This window comes from Rhodnius prolixus, unplaced genomic scaffold (genome assembly GCF_049639745.1).
Source record: "Rhodnius prolixus isolate KJV_2025 unplaced genomic scaffold, Rpr scaffold_4, whole genome shotgun sequence".
NCBI lineage: Eukaryota > Metazoa > Arthropoda > Insecta > Hemiptera > Reduviidae > Rhodnius > Rhodnius prolixus.
In genome coordinates this window covers 45,317,290-45,335,853 of record NW_027411614.1, presented here as the reverse complement: position 1 = coordinate 45,335,853, position 18,564 = coordinate 45,317,290, and the positions used below count along the sequence as shown (strand labels likewise).

At 32.5% G+C, this 18,564-nt stretch overlaps 2 protein-coding genes across 19 annotated transcripts in view; both read right to left on the bottom strand.

Annotated features, from left to right (window-relative positions):
- Nucleotides 1-128: 128 nt before the first annotated feature.
- Oli (basic helix-loop-helix family member olig) lies at nucleotides 129-10,036 on the bottom strand. 6 transcript variants are annotated; one of them, XR_012459373.1, is made up of 6 exons: nucleotides 7,295-9,801; nucleotides 6,657-6,841; nucleotides 4,284-4,572; nucleotides 3,648-3,879; nucleotides 2,969-3,034; nucleotides 129-1,057 (listed from the first exon to the last, which is right to left on the bottom strand). XR_012459373.1 is itself a non-coding variant. In XM_074130885.1 (5 exons), exons 3-5 carry the CDS (start codon nucleotides 6,821-6,823, stop codon nucleotides 3,763-3,765), a joined length of 573 nt encoding a protein of 190 aa, XP_073986986.1. In that variant the 5' UTR covers nucleotides 6,824-6,841; nucleotides 7,295-7,409; nucleotides 9,866-10,036; the 3' UTR covers nucleotides 129-3,762. The 6 variants fall into 6 exon arrangements, 2 of the variants coding, with proteins under 2 accessions (XP_073986986.1, XP_073986985.1); XR_012459372.1 differs by having other exon boundaries at nucleotides 2,969-3,879; XR_012459371.1 differs by having other exon boundaries at nucleotides 129-3,034.
- The window catches only part of LOC141455655 (uncharacterized), a 140,742-nt gene continuing 132,043 nt past the window's right edge, over nucleotides 9,866-18,564 (bottom strand). For 4 of the 13 annotated variants that reach the window (XM_074130892.1, XM_074130886.1, XM_074130893.1 and 1 more), the window contains 3 exons: nucleotides 18,045-18,113; nucleotides 14,062-14,132; nucleotides 12,442-12,968 (listed from right to left, as the gene is read on the bottom strand). In XM_074130892.1, coding sequence (XP_073986993.1) covers nucleotides 12,879-12,968; nucleotides 14,062-14,132; nucleotides 18,045-18,108 — 225 coding nt within the window. In that variant the 5' untranslated portion in view covers nucleotides 18,109-18,113 and the 3' untranslated portion in view covers nucleotides 12,442-12,878. The other 9 variants (XR_012459376.1, XM_074130887.1, XR_012459377.1 and 6 more) reach the window with 7 other exon arrangements.

Below are 18,564 nucleotides of genomic sequence, written 5' to 3'. Positions count from 1 at the left end.
AACTAATCACAACAGAATCAAGGAATAAATGACAGTAGAGTTAATCATCAGTTATAAACTACTTTATCTGAAGAGTTTTCAACATTCTGAAATTAAAAAAAAAATAAAACAGAAATAAACTTATCACCGAAGATAAAAGAAAAAGTTTATTAACTTATTCAAAAAATTTTTATTCCAAAAGTAAATGCAAATATTCCATCACATGGTTTTTTGTTTAATTATAATTTCCTATATTTATTACAAAAAATTAAAATGAAGCAAGCAAATGTATTAAAATGAAAACAAAAGAAAAGATTATGAGATATATATTTTAAAGTTTTTTTTGTTATTACCTCAATGAGTTTGATTCAGTCTTGGAGGACGGCAACAGAATTTTGAGAAAACAGTTTTATTATGTGATGTCAATCAAATGTATAAATTGATTAAAATCTTAATGAGGCTCTATTTTTAGTTTAATGCTTTACTTTAAAAAAAGTTTTTCTGAGCAGCAAAATCGTTTGGGGAGAATTTTAAGTTTCAAAAACTGCAATACTAACAAACAAATATGAGATCGACACGTTCTTTGATCTCATGTCATGTAACTAGGAAGTGGTAGGGAGATAGTTAATCGTTGTTAGTTCCTCTATGTGGAGGAAATCTCTTGGGAGATCCGTAGGTATTCTCGTGTTGCAGAACTGATGGCTAATCACTCAAATCACGTCCCTCCACCTTATCACCTGAAAGCTGTTGGAATAGAGAGTTGGTTACTTAAGGCTAGCGGACGAGATGTTAGACCATTCCAATAGTCCTTGCTGATCAAAGCAAATGGTAAAAACTTCTGGCCGTAACTAGCCACGAAGGGGAAGTAACTCTGTAGAGGCGCTGGAAGGAATAGTTTGGCATTAAGAGGTATTTTCTTTACACTCAGCTGTCCCGCTCATCTTAAGGCTTCTCCAATTCTCCAAGCAGCCAGGATAGGGGGTTTCCAGGTGTCGGATGGGAATTATTAAATCCTCCCTGGAGGCACTTGGGAAGGATGTTTTAACTCGCTGTATGCTTTCCATTAATCCTAGTAGTTCTGCAAAGAAAGAGGACAATTATTAGATTTAGAGAGGTATATACCCTTTCTAAAATCCACCCAAATTCTTCTCGATTTGGGACGTGATCTTTAGTAAAACGCTAAGAGATCTTGTTAAGAAATACTAGCTGTTTCAAGGACAGCTACAATTTCTTTACAGTTGATTGCAAACAAACTATTTATAAAGGCCTGAAATGGAGCAATATTTGTACTTTTAAATTATAAGTTAAACTCCCCGCATTGCTTAAACCAAATTAATACATACGAATAACCGTGGTGTAAGAAAAGATAAATTATGAAGCTCCCTGCTTTAAGAAATGATACATACATCCATTATCTATGGAAAATGAAATTATGAAAGAAATAAGAATGAAAAAAAAATTGGACTATTTTTTAAGACAATACATAATATTTCGTATATTTTTAAAGTTTTGCTGTGCTTTGCTTCATGTCGATCAAATTTCACTATTCTAATTCCTACTACATACACTTAAAAGTACTTAATTATTGCTATTTAAAATAATAAAATAAAATAACTTTGGCACTTTTCTCTCATCTTGTACAGCAATATTAAAGAATAGCTATAAACAATTATCAATAGATTTGTTATATATATTTATAATTTATAATTAATGGCATAATATTGATTCTATTTATATTACTTTTTTAATTCATTTTTTTACACGCAAATAAATTTATTCTAATAATATTTAAATCTAAAACTTTTAAATATATTATCACAATTCTTATCCTCATTTTTATATCGCTTTCATAACTTTTTTTTTTCTTTTTACTTCCTTTCTATCATCACACGTAATGAAAAGTTAATTCTATTTTTATTTATTTTTTCTAAGTTAATACATACATATATCAGAACCTAAAATAGTTAATATTATTTTGGCACACAAAAAATAATACTGTTTAATGAAAATGAAATAATAAATAATTGACTTACAATAAATCCATCGAAGGATTTGTGACTTTCTTAATCTGCTTCATTCATTTTGAATCTGATAACGGAAATGCCGTCCTCACTTAGAGGACCACGCATGGAAAAATGACGAAGAAAGCTTGATTTTTATCAATTTAAAACCATAATCGTTTAAGTATGTAAATGCAATGGACTGTGGACTCTAGCCCCTCAAATATTTAATTTTTCCGATCTAGAAACATTTTCTAGATATTTTGGAAAAGTGATTTAAACATAGAAATATTGAAAAAGAATAATAATAATAAAAACAATCTAACACATTTGTACAACATTTTCATAAAATTTAGCCTTTCAAGATATTTTGAGAATAGGCCGCTTATAGACCTGGCTTACATGAACTCTGCGCTTAGGCAAGTTAGAAGACATACTAACCCTAGTAAACGAAAGGCTAAAAGTGTTAATGATTGCTCATCTGCAGTGAATTAACTGACCTAATTACTTCTTCTCTTAGCCTGTCCAAGAAAAAAGAAAAATATACAGTTTAAGCATCACAAAATCTTTGTCCACAAAGTCGTCCAACACTACGGGCCCGATCACTTGAAATAAATAATGCTTTATGTAAACTTACACCTACACAAAAAAATAAAATACAATAAAGCTACAAGTGAATGAAATGAGAGAGTGAATCAAGTAGAAAGAAAGAAAAAAAAATTATGTTCCTATTGCATTTAAAAGTATACTCCATTATAAAAATCATACTAGTTGATTGTCATTACATTTTTTAACCATTTAATACATCTTTATGACATTTCTTTTTGAAACCAGCTTAAAAAGAATATCATTCAATCACAAAATGATTTAATTTTACGTATTTATTTATAAATTTTGTACCCAAAAAAAAATAAATAAACTGCAATGAACATAAGTGGATATTCAGAATGATTTTAACAGTCTGTTGTCTGAAATAACACCATAATTACCTACGATAATATTGTTCCTTTTTAATTCTATATTTTCATAGCTTGACTGCCGGCTAGTTAAAGTTTCTGTAACAAGGAAATTACAATATTTTCTAGGATAGATTGAATTTCTCTGGTTTTAGTATTCAATTTACAACATTTAACAATTTAGGGCTGGGATCTCTGAACCTGTATTACTTTTATCATTTAATGATTGAACTTAAATTTAAAATAACATATTACACAATAATAATGTTGAATAACATTAAAATTTTACGTCTCCACTTCATTCACTCTCAATTTACGCATCAATATCAATGGATATTCATTTAAATAATTATTTCATCAACTGATTCAAATTAATTATTGTAGTCTTTAAGACTTTATGTGTATGTAAATGTAATGAAGCAGAAAAGAAACAATACATCTAGAAAACTCATCTGCTTTCAAAATTTAAACTTAGAGCTTAAGATTTTTTTTTTCCAAAGAACAAAATTTGTGTTGTTTCTATTCTTGTTAATGCTCGATTCTAAGTTCAAACTGTGGGAAATGTTTTGGTTAGAATCATACTGTTTCATAGCTTTATCAAATGACAAGGCAGAAATTTCTACATTACAAAAAATTGAATTCTTCGATAAAATTATGTAAACAATTCTATGAATATCCAAAGATTGAAAAACAGAAATAAATAAATACATACAATTATTTTGGCCATCTATTTACTAGCTTTGTCCTTCACCAGTTGGACATAAGAGTTTTATTTGCTGCCAAATGACTAGAAAATCTTTGGTATAAAAATGGTGGATAACAGCAACTCATGATAAATTATCTGAAGAGGATTCATGCTGCGTGGCTGGCGATTCAGGAGGTTTACCAGGAAACATGGCTGCGTGTAGATCGAATCCAGGTGGTATGGCCATTGGCCCTTGAGCCTAGAATCACACAGTAAAACATGTATTTAATTTTGTAAAATAAACTAATAAGAAAAAACATCTTTTATTGTCCTGCTAAGATCTTTATAACTGCCTTTATGAAAACAATTATAAGCATAGTTTTTTGGATTAGGTTTACAGTCTGGGATAGCCGCTATCTCTTCCCGATAGGGAAGAGCTCTTGGTCAGCCGCTCAAGTCCTATAGGAGCGGTCCTATGTTGTTTACGCTGCCAGGCAGTATTGCATTGCCGGTTTTATGATATGAGATCTCTGGCACTTGGAGATAGAAATAGATAAAGATTTAATCAATGACTCTATATGAATTCAGAATACATACGTATCTCCCAATCAGTTTATAGCAATTAATGTGTATTGAATAAATAGTTAAAAAAAAACTACAAACTTGTAAGTAAGTTATTAGCCTTCTCAGTTCATCCAGAGCGTTAGCCTGCATAAGAATGTAGTTTTTAGCTAGTAACAGCGTTGCTATCTTCGATAACTTCCTCACGGATGGTGAATGCGCATATGGTATAACACTTCGCAGTTCATCTAAGGCATCGTTTAAATCATGCATTCGTCGGCGTTCTCTTGCATTTATGTTTAAACGCACCATTTTTCCCTGTCTTCCTTTAACTTTACCAGTAGTCCCCGGGCCTCCACCTCCTCCACCGTTTCCTTGAACAGACTGCATCCTGAAATGGTCAGCATTCATTTAAGATATCATCTCAAGAAATTTGGCAACATTATCAGTAGGGCTACTGCAGAGAATGGAAAGTTTACACATTAGACAACTAATCAGGTGACAACAATCAACGTTCTTTTAAGTTTCTGTGACTTTATTAAACTCTAGTTGTTCTTTAATCAAAAAGGTAAATTTGTAAGTTTAGTCTTGTTTTATCTTTCGTTGTCCAATCTAACTGAGAAATACATAATTATCGTGATTCTGAGACATTATTTCAATAAAAGAGTGTTCTTTAATAAAATAAAACAAAAACAGCATAATTGATGTTAAACATTTAAAACTTTTCAATAAAATCCAATCTTAATTATGAAAGGAACTTTAAGCTCAAGGCAGGAAAAACTTATTTCACATGAACACTTCATTTAAACCGAACAGTTAAAGTTTAAAATTATCATACGTCATTCTTCAAAAATTTTGTAATGCCGTCTTGTCGCATTTATTCTGAGATAGTTTCAGCAATACCAGAACATATTTATAATATAGATTGTATGAGAGTTATGTGTGTAGGTAAGGAGGACGAGGTTTTACGAAATGAGAGAAAATGATCCACTATCAACTTAATTTATTCCAGAATAATAAATCTAGATTTACATTTGGTTTTGTATAGGTGGATCGTATGCATGCAGTTTAGACTAAAAAAATACTTTGAATAAGCTAAGAACAGTGTAAAAACGACTGTTCCAAAGGGATAATACGGTCCTCGTAGATCGAAATTCAAGGAAACTCAAGAACATAATAAATAGAATTTTTTTTCTTACCCTGCCGACTAATCTGAAACAATCAAGAGTTTCCAATTCTGCTTCTAATTCTTAGGACTAGATTCTGGTAAGGGACCCAACAGCTAGTCGATGGAAAGATGCTGGGCTATAGAGTATAACTAGCATTAATTATTTGTCTTTAATGATTCATCTTCCATGCTTCAAGAAAATAGATTTTACGAAAACATCTAACATCTTTCTTGGGTATTTAGCTCTTCATTAGTTTCTAGATAATGGTTGAAAAGCTGATTTCATTGCAATCTACAAAGATTTTTATGGTGCCACTGCAAGGCAGAGTTGGTTCATTGAAAATTTTATCATGTATAGAATATTAAGTACATCTGTGGGAAATCGTCCAAAATAGGTTGTAGAATTGTTAGATTGGAGTTAGCTAGTAAGAAGAAATACAATCAACGAAACCGCATTCAAAAAGCCCTACTTATTAGTTCTAAATGTTTTGAACTCTGGTTTATTGAAGTGTAGGTCTAGATAACTCGCCTATCTTTATTTGCGTAAAGTTTCAGCATGGATTTGTGCCCAATTCAGTGGCTGAATAATTTAAAGAAGAGCTTACAGTCAGCTGTCTGTAATGGCGGCCTGCACTGCATTCTTGATTATGTTTTAACATATGGATTTACACATTTGATTTGTTATTTATATTATTTTTTAAGGAATTTAGCTAGTATATTAGAATTTGGGTTCCATCTTTATTCTAAAGCCCATTATTTTAAGATTATTGTTGTTGAATTGTTAAGATCATCACTAAGTGTTGTTACGAGGAAAACTAAGCAGTATTTTCCTTTCTTTCATTCATTCACTTCTAGCTCGTACTGTTTTATCCATTTTTCCAAATTGCTGCTTAGCCTATTGATGTTAGTGCTGTGCGGACGATGTAATTAATCTTGACCATTAACTGGGACCAACTGTTGGTCCTATCTAAGCATATAATGTTGTACCAAGGTCTGAATAATTTGTTTACTGTTTCAGCTACAATAAAACCAACAAACCAGAATTCCAAATACGAAAAAGAAATTAAATTCAACCACTAAGCGTAAAAAACACATTATTTATTAGAGGTGTAAAGCAGAAATTCTGCCTCTTAATGCTTGTAGCGTAATCTACTACCTGATATTGCAAACTAAAACTATGAATACTTAAAATCCAATAAAAAAAAAAACACAAAATCTCTCGTAGAGATTGATTACGAAGCAAGTAATCGATGATTAACATTGCTTAAAGATTAATTAGAGAAAGAGAAAGAGAGAGAAAAAAATACCTATTATTGTGATTCTGTGCATGTTGAGCCTCGGGATTGTTTTCATCAGAATGAACGGATGCTGAAGATGATGGAAAATAGTATGGAGAACCAATACCAACGGCTCCCAGAGGGGTCCTTCTTCCAGGGACTTGGCCCTCGCCGCACATATAACTAATGCCTTCCATTTATTTTTTGCAGAGATTCTATCAAATAAAAAAAAAAGCCATATAATTAATCAAATTAACATCAGCAGATCTAATTAAAACGCATTTATTTACAAATCAAATTATGTATAAATCATTAGTAAGAGTGCGATTTATTTAATATATTTTAATGTATGTCTGAAATTATAAGCAATAAGCTAAGTCTTTTGTTGATTTTAGAAAATCCAAAGTTTTCTTTGTAATATTTGCATTTGAATCTATAGAACGCAATTCGAACAGGTATTTGATGAAGTGATTACACCATAACTGTATGTTTACAATACATTATTTTATTTTGTACTATTGATTAGAAAAATAAGCTGCAATTAGCTCCAAAATAAGTACTTGTTTATATAAGTTTTCCATTGACCTGAACATGAAATTACGTTACTATCTAGACTATTTTAACTCCAGAGAAACAAACAATAGAGGTAATTAGAATAGATTGCTTACCTGTATTACTTGACGAAGTTGTAAGAAAAAAAAAAGAAAAAGGAAAACTTTCTGGGTGACAGTTTGCTTACAGGTGCCACCGTGAGATGTCTCTGTTGACGTCAGCTGGTCATGGCTATGAAAAGAAAATAACTTTTTCTTCCTTTTTAAAAAACTTTTCTTTATGTTAGATTCAAGAAATGAGAAAAACCTTCAGGAAAATCCATACGACCTTACAATTTCACTATTATCACATGCTCACTAGTCTGAACTTTAAATGTTATAAGACTAGAACTGATTGGGGGAGAGACAGATGGTACAGAAAACTAGAGGAGAAGAGAGCTGACAACGGCGTTACCATAGTTACTGCCTCTCCCCTAGGGGATGTATGGAGGAACAAAGCGTTACAACACTTGTCAATACACCGCGTTTAGGGCATTTAATCGCCGCCGCTTTTGCCGCTGTGGCGGGGGCGGGAGAGTTGAGGACCCCGATTGAACAACTGTCTCATACCGCAAATAACCATTGGTAAAAAGTATAATCTAATTGTATTACAGAGCACTATCTTTTATTTTTTTTCCAGGGGGTTCGTATTCCAATCTCAAATAATTTTATCCATTCTATAAATTCCAATTTGAATTGGAAAACAATTTTTAACATTATTAACTTAACTATTTTATATACTTTAGAATTCCTTTGACAGAAAATTCTGTACATTTTGTGGTCTTTATAACCACAGGATTTTTTTTTCTAAATTTCTCTCACCATCTATTCACGTTTCATCAGAAATACAAGTTTCCTCGAGCCCACAATCTAACTCAAAAACGCAAAAAAAAAGTTTAGGTACCTCTCAGGGTCTGACAAGAAAGTCCCTCTCTTCCGGAATTATTATTGCGATTCTTTTTGCAGTAAATGGCTCTAACAATTTTCTTCAAAACTTGGCATTCTCATTTGCCTGTTAGATCCTACAACTTTTTATTAAAAACATCTTTTCTAGAAAATTGGATTAAATGCACTTCGCTGTAAGAAATGCCATTTCGGTGTAATGTATGGTCCTACTTACTCATTGAACTGGTTTAATTGTGTTGCTACCACTTCGAAGTTAATGGACATTCTACAATTTGCAGTAAATTAAGTTTTTCACTTATTTGAGATTTTCCCACAACTGATTAACAACAAGATTTTCTCCAAACTCGTGCCCACAGATCTATAGTTTTTATTGCAAACATTTCTCAAGGAAAATTCTTTTTTATGGCAGTTCTGTGGAAGGGTAAAATTCGAAGTATGAAGAAGATGTAAGAGTTAGAACCTTGAGAAGTATTGTTTCTAGAATTTCTTCTACAAGTCTTAAGATTTCCTTCATACTTATAATTTTTGCTAAATATTAGATAGCTTCAATTTCTGTTAAGAATAGACTTTTATGCTGAATCCCAAAACCTCAAATTATATCAATTTTCATGTGAATAATTTCAAAACAATAGCGAAAGATCTTATAGAGTAATCAGGATGCTGAAATCGTTGAAAAGATTCACACTTCTGACGTAATTTTGGCAATACACTTAATTCTTAATAGTATAACATAGAAGTTGTTATATGTTAAGGGCATCTTGTTGGAAAAAAACTTACAATTAACCAAAAATGGGTTATGCTGTAAATTATTGCCCGTAAAAGTTGGTGGTTATCTAAAGCCTCTCGTTACGAGTACATAATAATTCTTTTTTGTTCTAGAAAAAGCAAAATTTGTAAGAAATCGAACAAAAGAAAGTTCTACTTTACATAGAGTTTTTTGAATAAGATTCTTCATAAACAATATTTTAACAGTCTAAGAACCGCAACCTCCAATTTGGTTACTCTTACGAATATGAGTGGGATAGTAAAGTAAAATAAATAAATATAAAATTTTATCTAAACGCTTTAGGCACTGCTGACTCATAAAAATGAAATATAGCCAAGAGATGAAAATTGTAATTTAAAAAAACAAATCTTGCTCGATTACTTGGACAGTGCTGCTCTCTACAATAACTACTTTTAGTTCTACAAACAGCCACAAGATAGAGCGGAAGGTACGATTCCTTGCTTTGAGGCCATTTGTTTCACAATTTTTTTTAATCTTCTTCTTTGTACAATGTATGCTAATTTCTTACAAAACGTATTTTTTCGTATTTAAATAATTTATTAGCTATAGCCAAAGAAAGTATTGCATGAATCTGTAAGAAAATGACCTTTTTTGGGAATCCTGAATTCGACTAATCATTTTAAAAGAATATACTGTAAACTGTAGAATACACTGTAGTTTATATTGAAATGAAGGAAGAACATCCAGAGAGAACTGGAAGATCTACTGCGTTGCTTTCTTGAAACGAGTTGAAACATTTTATGAAATTATTAAGGAAATGTTTATATAGTAAAAGGTGAAAATATTTGTGAAAAAGGTTTTACTTTTGGAAGAGTTGATGTACCAATTTCAAAGAAGGAACCTCATTTTAATTATTTCTTTGTAAATTCTGAGGCACAGAACTAGCAATTACTTCAGGTCGCTTGGCTATCCTGATAATAATTCAACTTAAATATCTTGAATCTTGCAATACTCACCAAATGGGTACCTCAGATGTAGTTCAAATATGCTACTATTTGGGTTCATCGTACTCACGGCCAAATCTAACTTAAATCATTTACACCTACGTGTTGCACAATTTACAAACGATAGTTATATTTGACTTTACACTCATAGGATCCCAGTAGACATTACAAGATGAGCTAAACCTATAATAAACAAAAATTGTCATAAATTAAAAAATGATAATCCGTTCGGTTATTTCCGTTTCAAAATGCCATTATTTTCTAAATTTGTCAATAACATTTTTGTGAAACAACCAAGAGAAATTCTATGATATTTAAAACCTTTTTTCTGCCCCTATTTTAATGAGAGTCTATTAATGTTTTGTTTTTTTAAAGAACCGTCTAAATGCATTTCTTTGGTGACGTAAAGTTGTAAATAGTGAAATAAAGTTTCCTTTTCCGTGCAATATTTTCTATTGCAAGCTTTCCATGCAAGCATTAAAAAAAAAAACCACATCACATGCATGCACACTTGTGCACTTCGACAAATTCAATACATAACTAACCTCCAAACTTCCTATATCCTATTTATTTATTTAATTAAGACGCATCAATATCTGAGGCCATTAGATTGCCCAAGGAAGATTGTACTCGTAGATCACCTATAGAAGCGGCTTTATAAATATACTGCGATCTAGTAAGAGTGACGAGTAATGGTGAGCTAGATTTTGCTTGTGAGTTCGCTACATGCCAAGTAGTTGCATACACTAACTACGATTGCAGCCCCAATAGGGTTGCATTTAACATCTGCATTTTGTAAAAGTGGAGTACCAATATAGAGTGTTGTTTGTATCCTTAGGCTGATGTATCTGCAGGAGCACTAAGATTCCAAAAATTGATGCTAATCCATTTTCCCTATTGTAATCTAAGTCATACGCGCACGAAACCGGTTTAAGATAATGAACGACTTCCAAATAGTGATCTCTTGAAACTGTTCATCAGAAAACTCGGTGGAGGCACCTGAAGGAAAACCATCTAAGGTCAACCTGCTAGGACTTAATCAAGAGAGTTCCGCTATAACGTGCACTAACTGTTTAATCTCTTTCCTTCGGATTATCATTAATCATTCATCTTTTAATTCAGATGCGACAACATCTGTGTTTTCAGCCAGAGTTTGATACTTTAAAGGTCACAAAACCAAAGTTTTCCCGAATTAACCATGTGGAAAATCCACTTTCAAAACTTCGAATTATCATACACTCTTAGAATCTACATCTTAACTTCATCCTCATATTTATCCTATAAACCTAAGAGAGAGATCAGGAGTTTCTTTTTACTCAAGATTTTAAAAAATTATTTGTAGAAATTTACTAGCTCCTGATGAAGTCTATTTGGCTACTCTCCAGGAAGTTATCCACTACATGGTACTTAGCTCTAATTTATAAGTTCGAAGTGTTTTTTACAAATGGTTATGACCATGCATTACTTCTACTGGTTTATTCAACCTTGAATTAAAGGTAAAAACAACTAACTTATTAAAAAAATGCTAAAAGAATCTTTAAAAATGTCCTGATTATTACAAATGTTTTAAAATATCTACAGAGATTTCTAAAGAGAGATATGTATGTTGGTGGCATATGAACATTGGGTAGAGATCTATGGGAAAGGATATTTATGGGTCGCAAAACTCAAAGGATCCAGTTTGATTTAGCACAGGCAGACATCGAGGGCGGCGCTCTCCCTGTGTTTGGAACTTAATAAATATAAATCAAGAGCTATATCTCTGCAGCAGCCGGCCCCCGGTCAACCTTATCACGCTAAAGCTTGGTAATCCTAACGCGTGCCTAACACCACTCTTTTATAATTTAAATTCCCAACCATTCGATTCGGAGGCTGGCTTAGCAAACAAAAAACTGATTCTCTACTGGGTGATAGTGGTGTAGGCTGAATAACCCTATCAGCCTGAATATCTAAAGTATTTTATAAACTAGATGAAATATCAGTATTAAAAATAGGTTCTAAGATGGAGTTTTGTTGACGAGTGTTTAAGTATTTTAGAAGAAAATACAATAATATTTATAATATGTAGATATGAGATACAATAATTATACAATTTTATATAAAATACATGTAAACATATGGTGTGGTTAAGATAATTATGATAGTTTTTGACAAAAGCAAAAATCGTTGGCAAATGGATGAATTTATTTGTCATCATTAATTAACATGGTGTCAGTGTGGAAAAATAAAATAAAAAGAAAATGCAGACATTCCGCTGCCCCAAATATCTAAATTTAAGCAATCCGAACTATACACCGTATAATTGGAGGTTGTTTAAACAACAATGGGAGAATTACTGCAAAAGCATTTGCAGGTAAAAACGACGTAAGAAAAGCTGAGGAGGATAACTGTAGGCAGTCCCATGACAGATAAGTGGAGCAAATGAGAAAATCCAACTATGACTGCCTTGCCATTTTTTTTTTATGAGAGACAGGATTGAGGAATAGGAAACTGTAAAAACGTTTTTGGCAAAAGGAGATATCTCGCTGAAAAAAAAAAAGCGAAGGACAAGTGTCCAAGAGGAAAAAGCAGAAAAATATTCTTAAAAGTATGAATCTTAAAAAAGGATACTGTATCATTTATTGCTTATAAAGGATGACGTCCTTTAGCAAGGGTTTGGTTACAGAACTACACATTTCAATATACAAAAAATTCAAACAATTATGCACACAAAAAATGTTCATTTCTTTAACAAATAAACTTACACAAAATATAATAGCTTAGCTCTTGAAAAATAAAGAAGAAATAATAACAAAGACTGAAATACACTTTAAAAAGGTTTAATGGCCACCTAGTTATGAAGACGAAAAATAAATTTACATAGAACAATCTGCATAGTAGTGAATAAATTTAATAATGATAGCTACTGTAACTTAGATTTAATTATTTTACTGACATGCCAAATATTATGGTAGAAGAAATTATGTTTAAAACGAGATTATCAAGTCAGAATAAAGTTTCTTAAAAAGACCTTACTTTTACAAGATCATTTCTGCAGTAAGTGTGGATATTGTAAGTATGGAAACACTAGCCAGAGTGATGAGGAAACTGATAACCCTGTCTCTGTTGTAAACTCCTAAGGATGGAAAAACAAAAAGCAGTTATTAGTCAATTTGAATTTTTTTTAATTGGATAAGCACGTACCGTCAAATGCCAACGGGATAGTGGGGGAAATGTTTCTGGAACACCTAATGAAGTGCATGAAAACCAATAAGCCCTTCTTATCAGACAGTAAAGCAGATTACTTAGATTTTGTAGGGGAACTCTCATGAAGCCCTTAGGAAAAGACGCTCCTCAAGCCGAAATAAAGGGGACACTTCTTCAGATGTGTTTTTAGGTTGTACTCACTACGCTATTTGCTTTCTTAGTTGCACAAGACTGCTTCATATCAGGAGGAAGTTGAAAATTGATTTAAATTTAGAGCACTCACTGAAAAACAAATGTACAAGTAGGTAGTAAACGAGAGCATTGCTCCGACAGTAGCTCAGTCACGAAGATATCTAGTAGCATTGGAGAAAAAAGTAAACAAAAATATAAGAATTGGAAACATAAGGGTAATTGCGAAGGTAGCAATGCCAATGGACTGGTTGACGGTTCTTAAAAATCTAACAAACTCAGAATTTGCATTGACCCAAGACCGTTGAATAAAACACTAAAACGATCTCACTTTCAGACCTAGTCTTACGAAAGCAAAGGAGGGATGTTGATCAATGATTAAATCATTAAATTTTGCGCAAAATTATTTTTATAACGTTTCGATATTAAAACTGTACAGTATGGCAGTTTTATACGGATTGACTTTCTAAAGCATGTTCATTGTGTGTTAAGTTTATTGAAAATGTTATAAAATAGCAATTTTAAACTTTCTCTTTTACTTGCCGAAACTCACAAAAACTGTTATAAACTTATTATCAATAAGTTTCACCAAAATTTGTAATTTTACTTCAATATTATTGTCAAAATCAAAGGATACCACTTAACGTTTCAGAGATTCTCTGACACTTTAGATTCATTCCTTATCACGGATTTTCCAGATCCGCCACTGAAGATATTTTAGGCCGCATAAGTGGCTTTACTGCCATTCCCAACAATGCAATCTACTTCAACGATAAATAATTCATGCTATATAACATGCTAAAGTTGTAGTTAGTAATAGATATTGCCTTTACCTGAATATAACTGAAAAGCATAGCTGGAACGGCGGAAACAGCAAAGCATGAACTTCCATTGTCACAGTGTCCTGCCAAAGCGGTAGATTCTTAAAATCAATATTAATCTTGCATTTTCTAAAAAGTATCATAAGTTAATTTAGTAAGATTTTAACATTAAAAAGATACTGTTATCTACCTCACTAAGGCGTTTGAGCCATTTCAAAACATAAAGAGTTATTAGGTGATCTAAATAAAATATAGCCCAAGTTGTAACAATTACTTGTTTTCCAAGGTGTAAAAGTTACGTTTTTTTGGGTGTTACAAGGAGAAAATTTTTGATTTTGTTGATGTATTAGAGTAGAGAGATCAAAACGCATGAGATCCGTTACTGCTTTTACAGAAAAGAGAACATTCTCAAGTACCTTTTGAAAGATCCTTTTAATTTATTATGACAATTGTTTTCTAGATGACTTTCTCTTGATATAAATTTAGTTTAGTTGCACAACTTGTATGAAAGATCTTTCTTTCATTTAACTTTATAATCAATGCTTCGGTAATGATATGCAGAGATTCCTCGATGCTGATATAGTGATTCGTACATCGCGATAGTTATTATAAAAAGAAGAAAAATTATTACTAATTTCAGTAAAATTATTTTTACCTAAATAATCAGAATTGAAACACACACCAACCTTAGATGTAAAAAGTATTAAACTGTCTACAAGCATAGGCCCTGAAGATGACCTAAGTCCTAGATTGAAAGCTTGGCAAAAAAATTATTAACTAATTATGACTGAAGTTAGAAATCATTTTTTTTCCTGTTGAATCGATGATTCAGACACCAAAAACTATTAATAACTATCTACGATAGTTATGTTATGATGTGAGTGCTGAAGGTTGTATGGAAAGGTTATCCTGAAAGGTTATATTCAGGTGTTCAGGAATTATGGCGGACTTTTTAAATTTGTTTCATTTTTTGGTTTAATTTATAGTATGTACCTGCACTATTTTTAAAAATTTAGGATTTTTTAATGTATAAATAATATCTAATAAATATTTATTATTTAATTATTGATTTATTATTTATATTTTTTACTTATCAAAACCTAATTGTCAAACTATTGCTAGGACAATGTAACTTATATTCAATTGATTTTTCAAATTTGGAGTCCAAGGGTACTGTTTACATAGTATGTACTTCACTTTACTGTTACATTTTAGAACCGTACATTGAGGACGGCTACGTTTGCGCTTACTCGAGAATCCTCACAAAAATACACATTATTTTTTTCTGTCATTTCGAAAAAACTGGAAAATCCACCGAAACGATTAAGAAGACATTAAAGAAGGTAGTGCATTGGTTTTCTTTTCAATCCCCTTTGTAACATGGAGAGAAAATTGAGATAACGAATCAAACAGTTAAATCAAGAAAGAACATCCCTTTCTTGATAACACTTATTCTGACACAACAAAAAGACCAATATAGTAGGTAGATCTAGGTTTTGCGATTCCAAAGACAATCTCCCATTCTAAATTTTCCCAAAAATCAAAATACAACTTTTTTAGGTAATGACATCAGAAGATAGAATTCTCATCCAAGAACTTTAGTGACGAAGATGGGTTCAACAATGGGCCTCGATTCTGACGCCGGATGTCCACTCACCCTCCTCAAATTAATATATCTTATATAATTAGATTATTCCAGAATCTGGAAGGGTTTGAGGGAGAATATATACTCCTTCATCGCCTGGTAGGTAACTATCTAGATTTTAATAATTGACAGCAATACATTAGAGTTACTATTAATGCAGTAGGACACCGTCCTGCGAGGAAAGTCGGCCATAAGCAAAGCCTAATTTTACTCAAATCCAGGCCTGATCTTTTGATCTTTGGCTGTAACTGTCCAGCCCTAGTCCATCTCCTTCAAGGATCCACCTCTGCTGAACCGTAAAAGGATGGATCCATTCTTCCTACTGCTAAGCGCTGAAACCTCAACAACATTAGACCTGAGATATTTCAGCTGACATTTATTCCTAGGATTTTCAGTTACATATAATCAAATTTTACAATTAGTTATCTATCATATTTTTTATAATTCACTCGATTTGGAAAGCAGTTGCCAACTACTAGATTGGACCACTCAAGCGTGAGTAGTTTCTCTTAGTGAGAGAAAAAGAGAGAGAAGATATGTAAGGTGCAAAGACTGTGGAAGGGTCGGCTGGGGTCAAGTGTTTAGATCGACTTAAGTGGCAAAAAAGGGGGGAACTTAGGCCAGTCCAGCCACTCTAGGAAACAGAATGTGAGGTGACTACAGGCCCTTTTCAAGAGGGTTGGGCAAACTACAAGATTAAATTCGTGGAGTGGCACATAGACTAGGCGAAAGCACATACAACAGTTGGAGGAAAACCATTCCCCGGCCAGCTCTTGGGGGCGGCAAGTTTCTATTGCCTGGAGGTGGTGCTGTGGAGGCGGCGCCATTTTGTCTAGCCTGACCCAGCATCCCCCACTGCTGTCCTGAAAACATCCGGCTACTCTACAATTATAGAATTTTCCCACTGGTTTAGTTCAGACATTTATTCGAATTATTTAATTTATTTTTTTGGTAATCTATTTTTAATGTCTAGTACATTAAAAGAATAAAAATAGAATAAAAAAAAACCTTGAATATTTTAATAATTATTAAAGTGCTGTGGTAAAAGTTTAAGACAACTTTTACATGTTAAATGAACACGAAGAACATTCTCATTTTGTGTTCACTAATTAATTCATGCTACTTTATAGATAAAACTTCTAAGAAATTAGAACTTTCTAAAAGGATTCTAGTTTCTTGAAACACCAATTAAACAATTACTACGCGCTTTCATTTTGAGAAGACTTTAATAAAAGGTTCTTTCAAATAAATTATAAATAATCATTAAGTTCATGGATTTTGGATTTTTACATAAATTCGTTTAGATTGTTAAGATTTAAATAGTTTAGATTTAGTTTCTTCAATTTTCCTCTTACTGTAGTGCTTTAATTTATTACGTCAGAAGTAGTCTCAAAGTTGTACTCAACGGTGTACCCTTTCCATGTTTTCGATGGTGGCTGAGACAGTGAGAAAACTGGAGTCTTTCTAGACAAAAATATTAATCAAGGAAATTATAGAGGTCGTTATTAAAGTCCTTACCGCGAAATTTATTAGACCGAGGCTTTTCCAATGAATGTCCGGAGTGGCTAATGTGTTCATGATTGCTCTAAGTACAACATAGTCACGTTGGAGAATGTCTCTATGCTGCCGATTTGGGTGTTCCTACTAAATCCTCTAAAAGGTTGGAGCTGCTCGCTATACGGTGCAGCATTAATGATCTAATTCCCCTGTGACATTCACATAGAGAATTGCAGAATAATACCTACTATTTTTCAACAGGCACAAAACATGGTCTACTGAAGATGAAGGTCTTGTTTTGAAAGAGTTTAATGGTTTTCTATTTCTTTTTGTGAAGAAAATTAAGATAGTCAAGCTTGGGCATCTTAAGACTCAAAATATTTAGTCCTCTCGACATCTTCGGCGCTTCTTACAATGCGAACGCTCCTTTCCTAGACGTTTCAAGCGTATTACACTTTCTCTCTACGAAAAATTAATGTCAATCAAAGTATCCAAACGATTTTTAATACTTCTTAGTGTAATGGCTATGAGTGTGGGGAGCATTGATGTCGAAATTACCCCTTAAGAACCAGAAAACCACTTCCGGCATTGCCTCAGTAACTCGTGCAGGAGAAGACGAATCTCAGGATTACTTGAACTTGCATCCATCAGGCCCTGAAGAATGTCAAACTTTCAGCCACAATACAAAATTTAAAATTTATAATTTAGATTTTCAGTATTTCTTTCGAAATTTTGTCATGCATTTGTTTATCTGCATCGTCTAATCTGTAAAAATTACCGAAAAGAGCAGCACGAATTTATGCGTCAGTCCAATAATATAGGTTTTATTGAAACAATTTTTAAAAAAACTAACGTTCTGGCAGAAACTGGTGTTGGCCCAGGAAAAGAATCTTGTAACTTTTCATAACAGCTTCCATGCTTTCTGTAAACAAAAGATTTAATTATATTCTAAATAAATATATTTATGTTTACATAAAATTGGAAACAGTAATAACAAATAAGCAACTGTTGAACTAATTTGCTTGAAACGGTGGCTTGCAATTAGATTATAATTCTGCGTGTGTTGGCAAGTCTGCCATCGCTATTGAGGAGACCACATGGGCTATATTAGAGCATTCAATCTAGTCCAGTTAATTTAATGGGCTGCAGGTACTTGGATGGCATTAGTTGTTTTCCAAAGAGACGATTTCACCATCTGACAGTTAAAATACCAGCAGGGTCTTATTCAAGAGATGTGAACTCTATACTTAAATCACACTCGTAGAGAATCCGAGTTATACTCTAAAATTGTAAATCCTTCTTCTCAGTTCACTGATGATTAATACAATCAGTTTTGCCTAAAATCTGCGACTACCTTAGATTGGCACTCCCCG

What these genes read in the sequence shown, in the direction of transcription:
- Oli (XM_074130885.1), bottom strand. Translation starts at nt 6,823, where the DNA reads ATGGAAGGCATTAGTTATATGTGCGGCGAGGGCCAAGTCCCTGGAAGA. An exon ending in GCACAGAATCACAATAATAG is followed by an intron (nt 4,573 to 6,656) that starts GTATTTTTTTCT and finishes TGACCATTTCAG; the next exon opens with GATGCAGTCTGTTCAAGGAA. An exon ending in GGCTAATAACTTACTTACAA is followed by an intron (nt 3,880 to 4,283) that starts GTTTGTAGTTTT and finishes GTGTGATTCTAG; the next exon opens with GCTCAAGGGCCAATGGCCAT.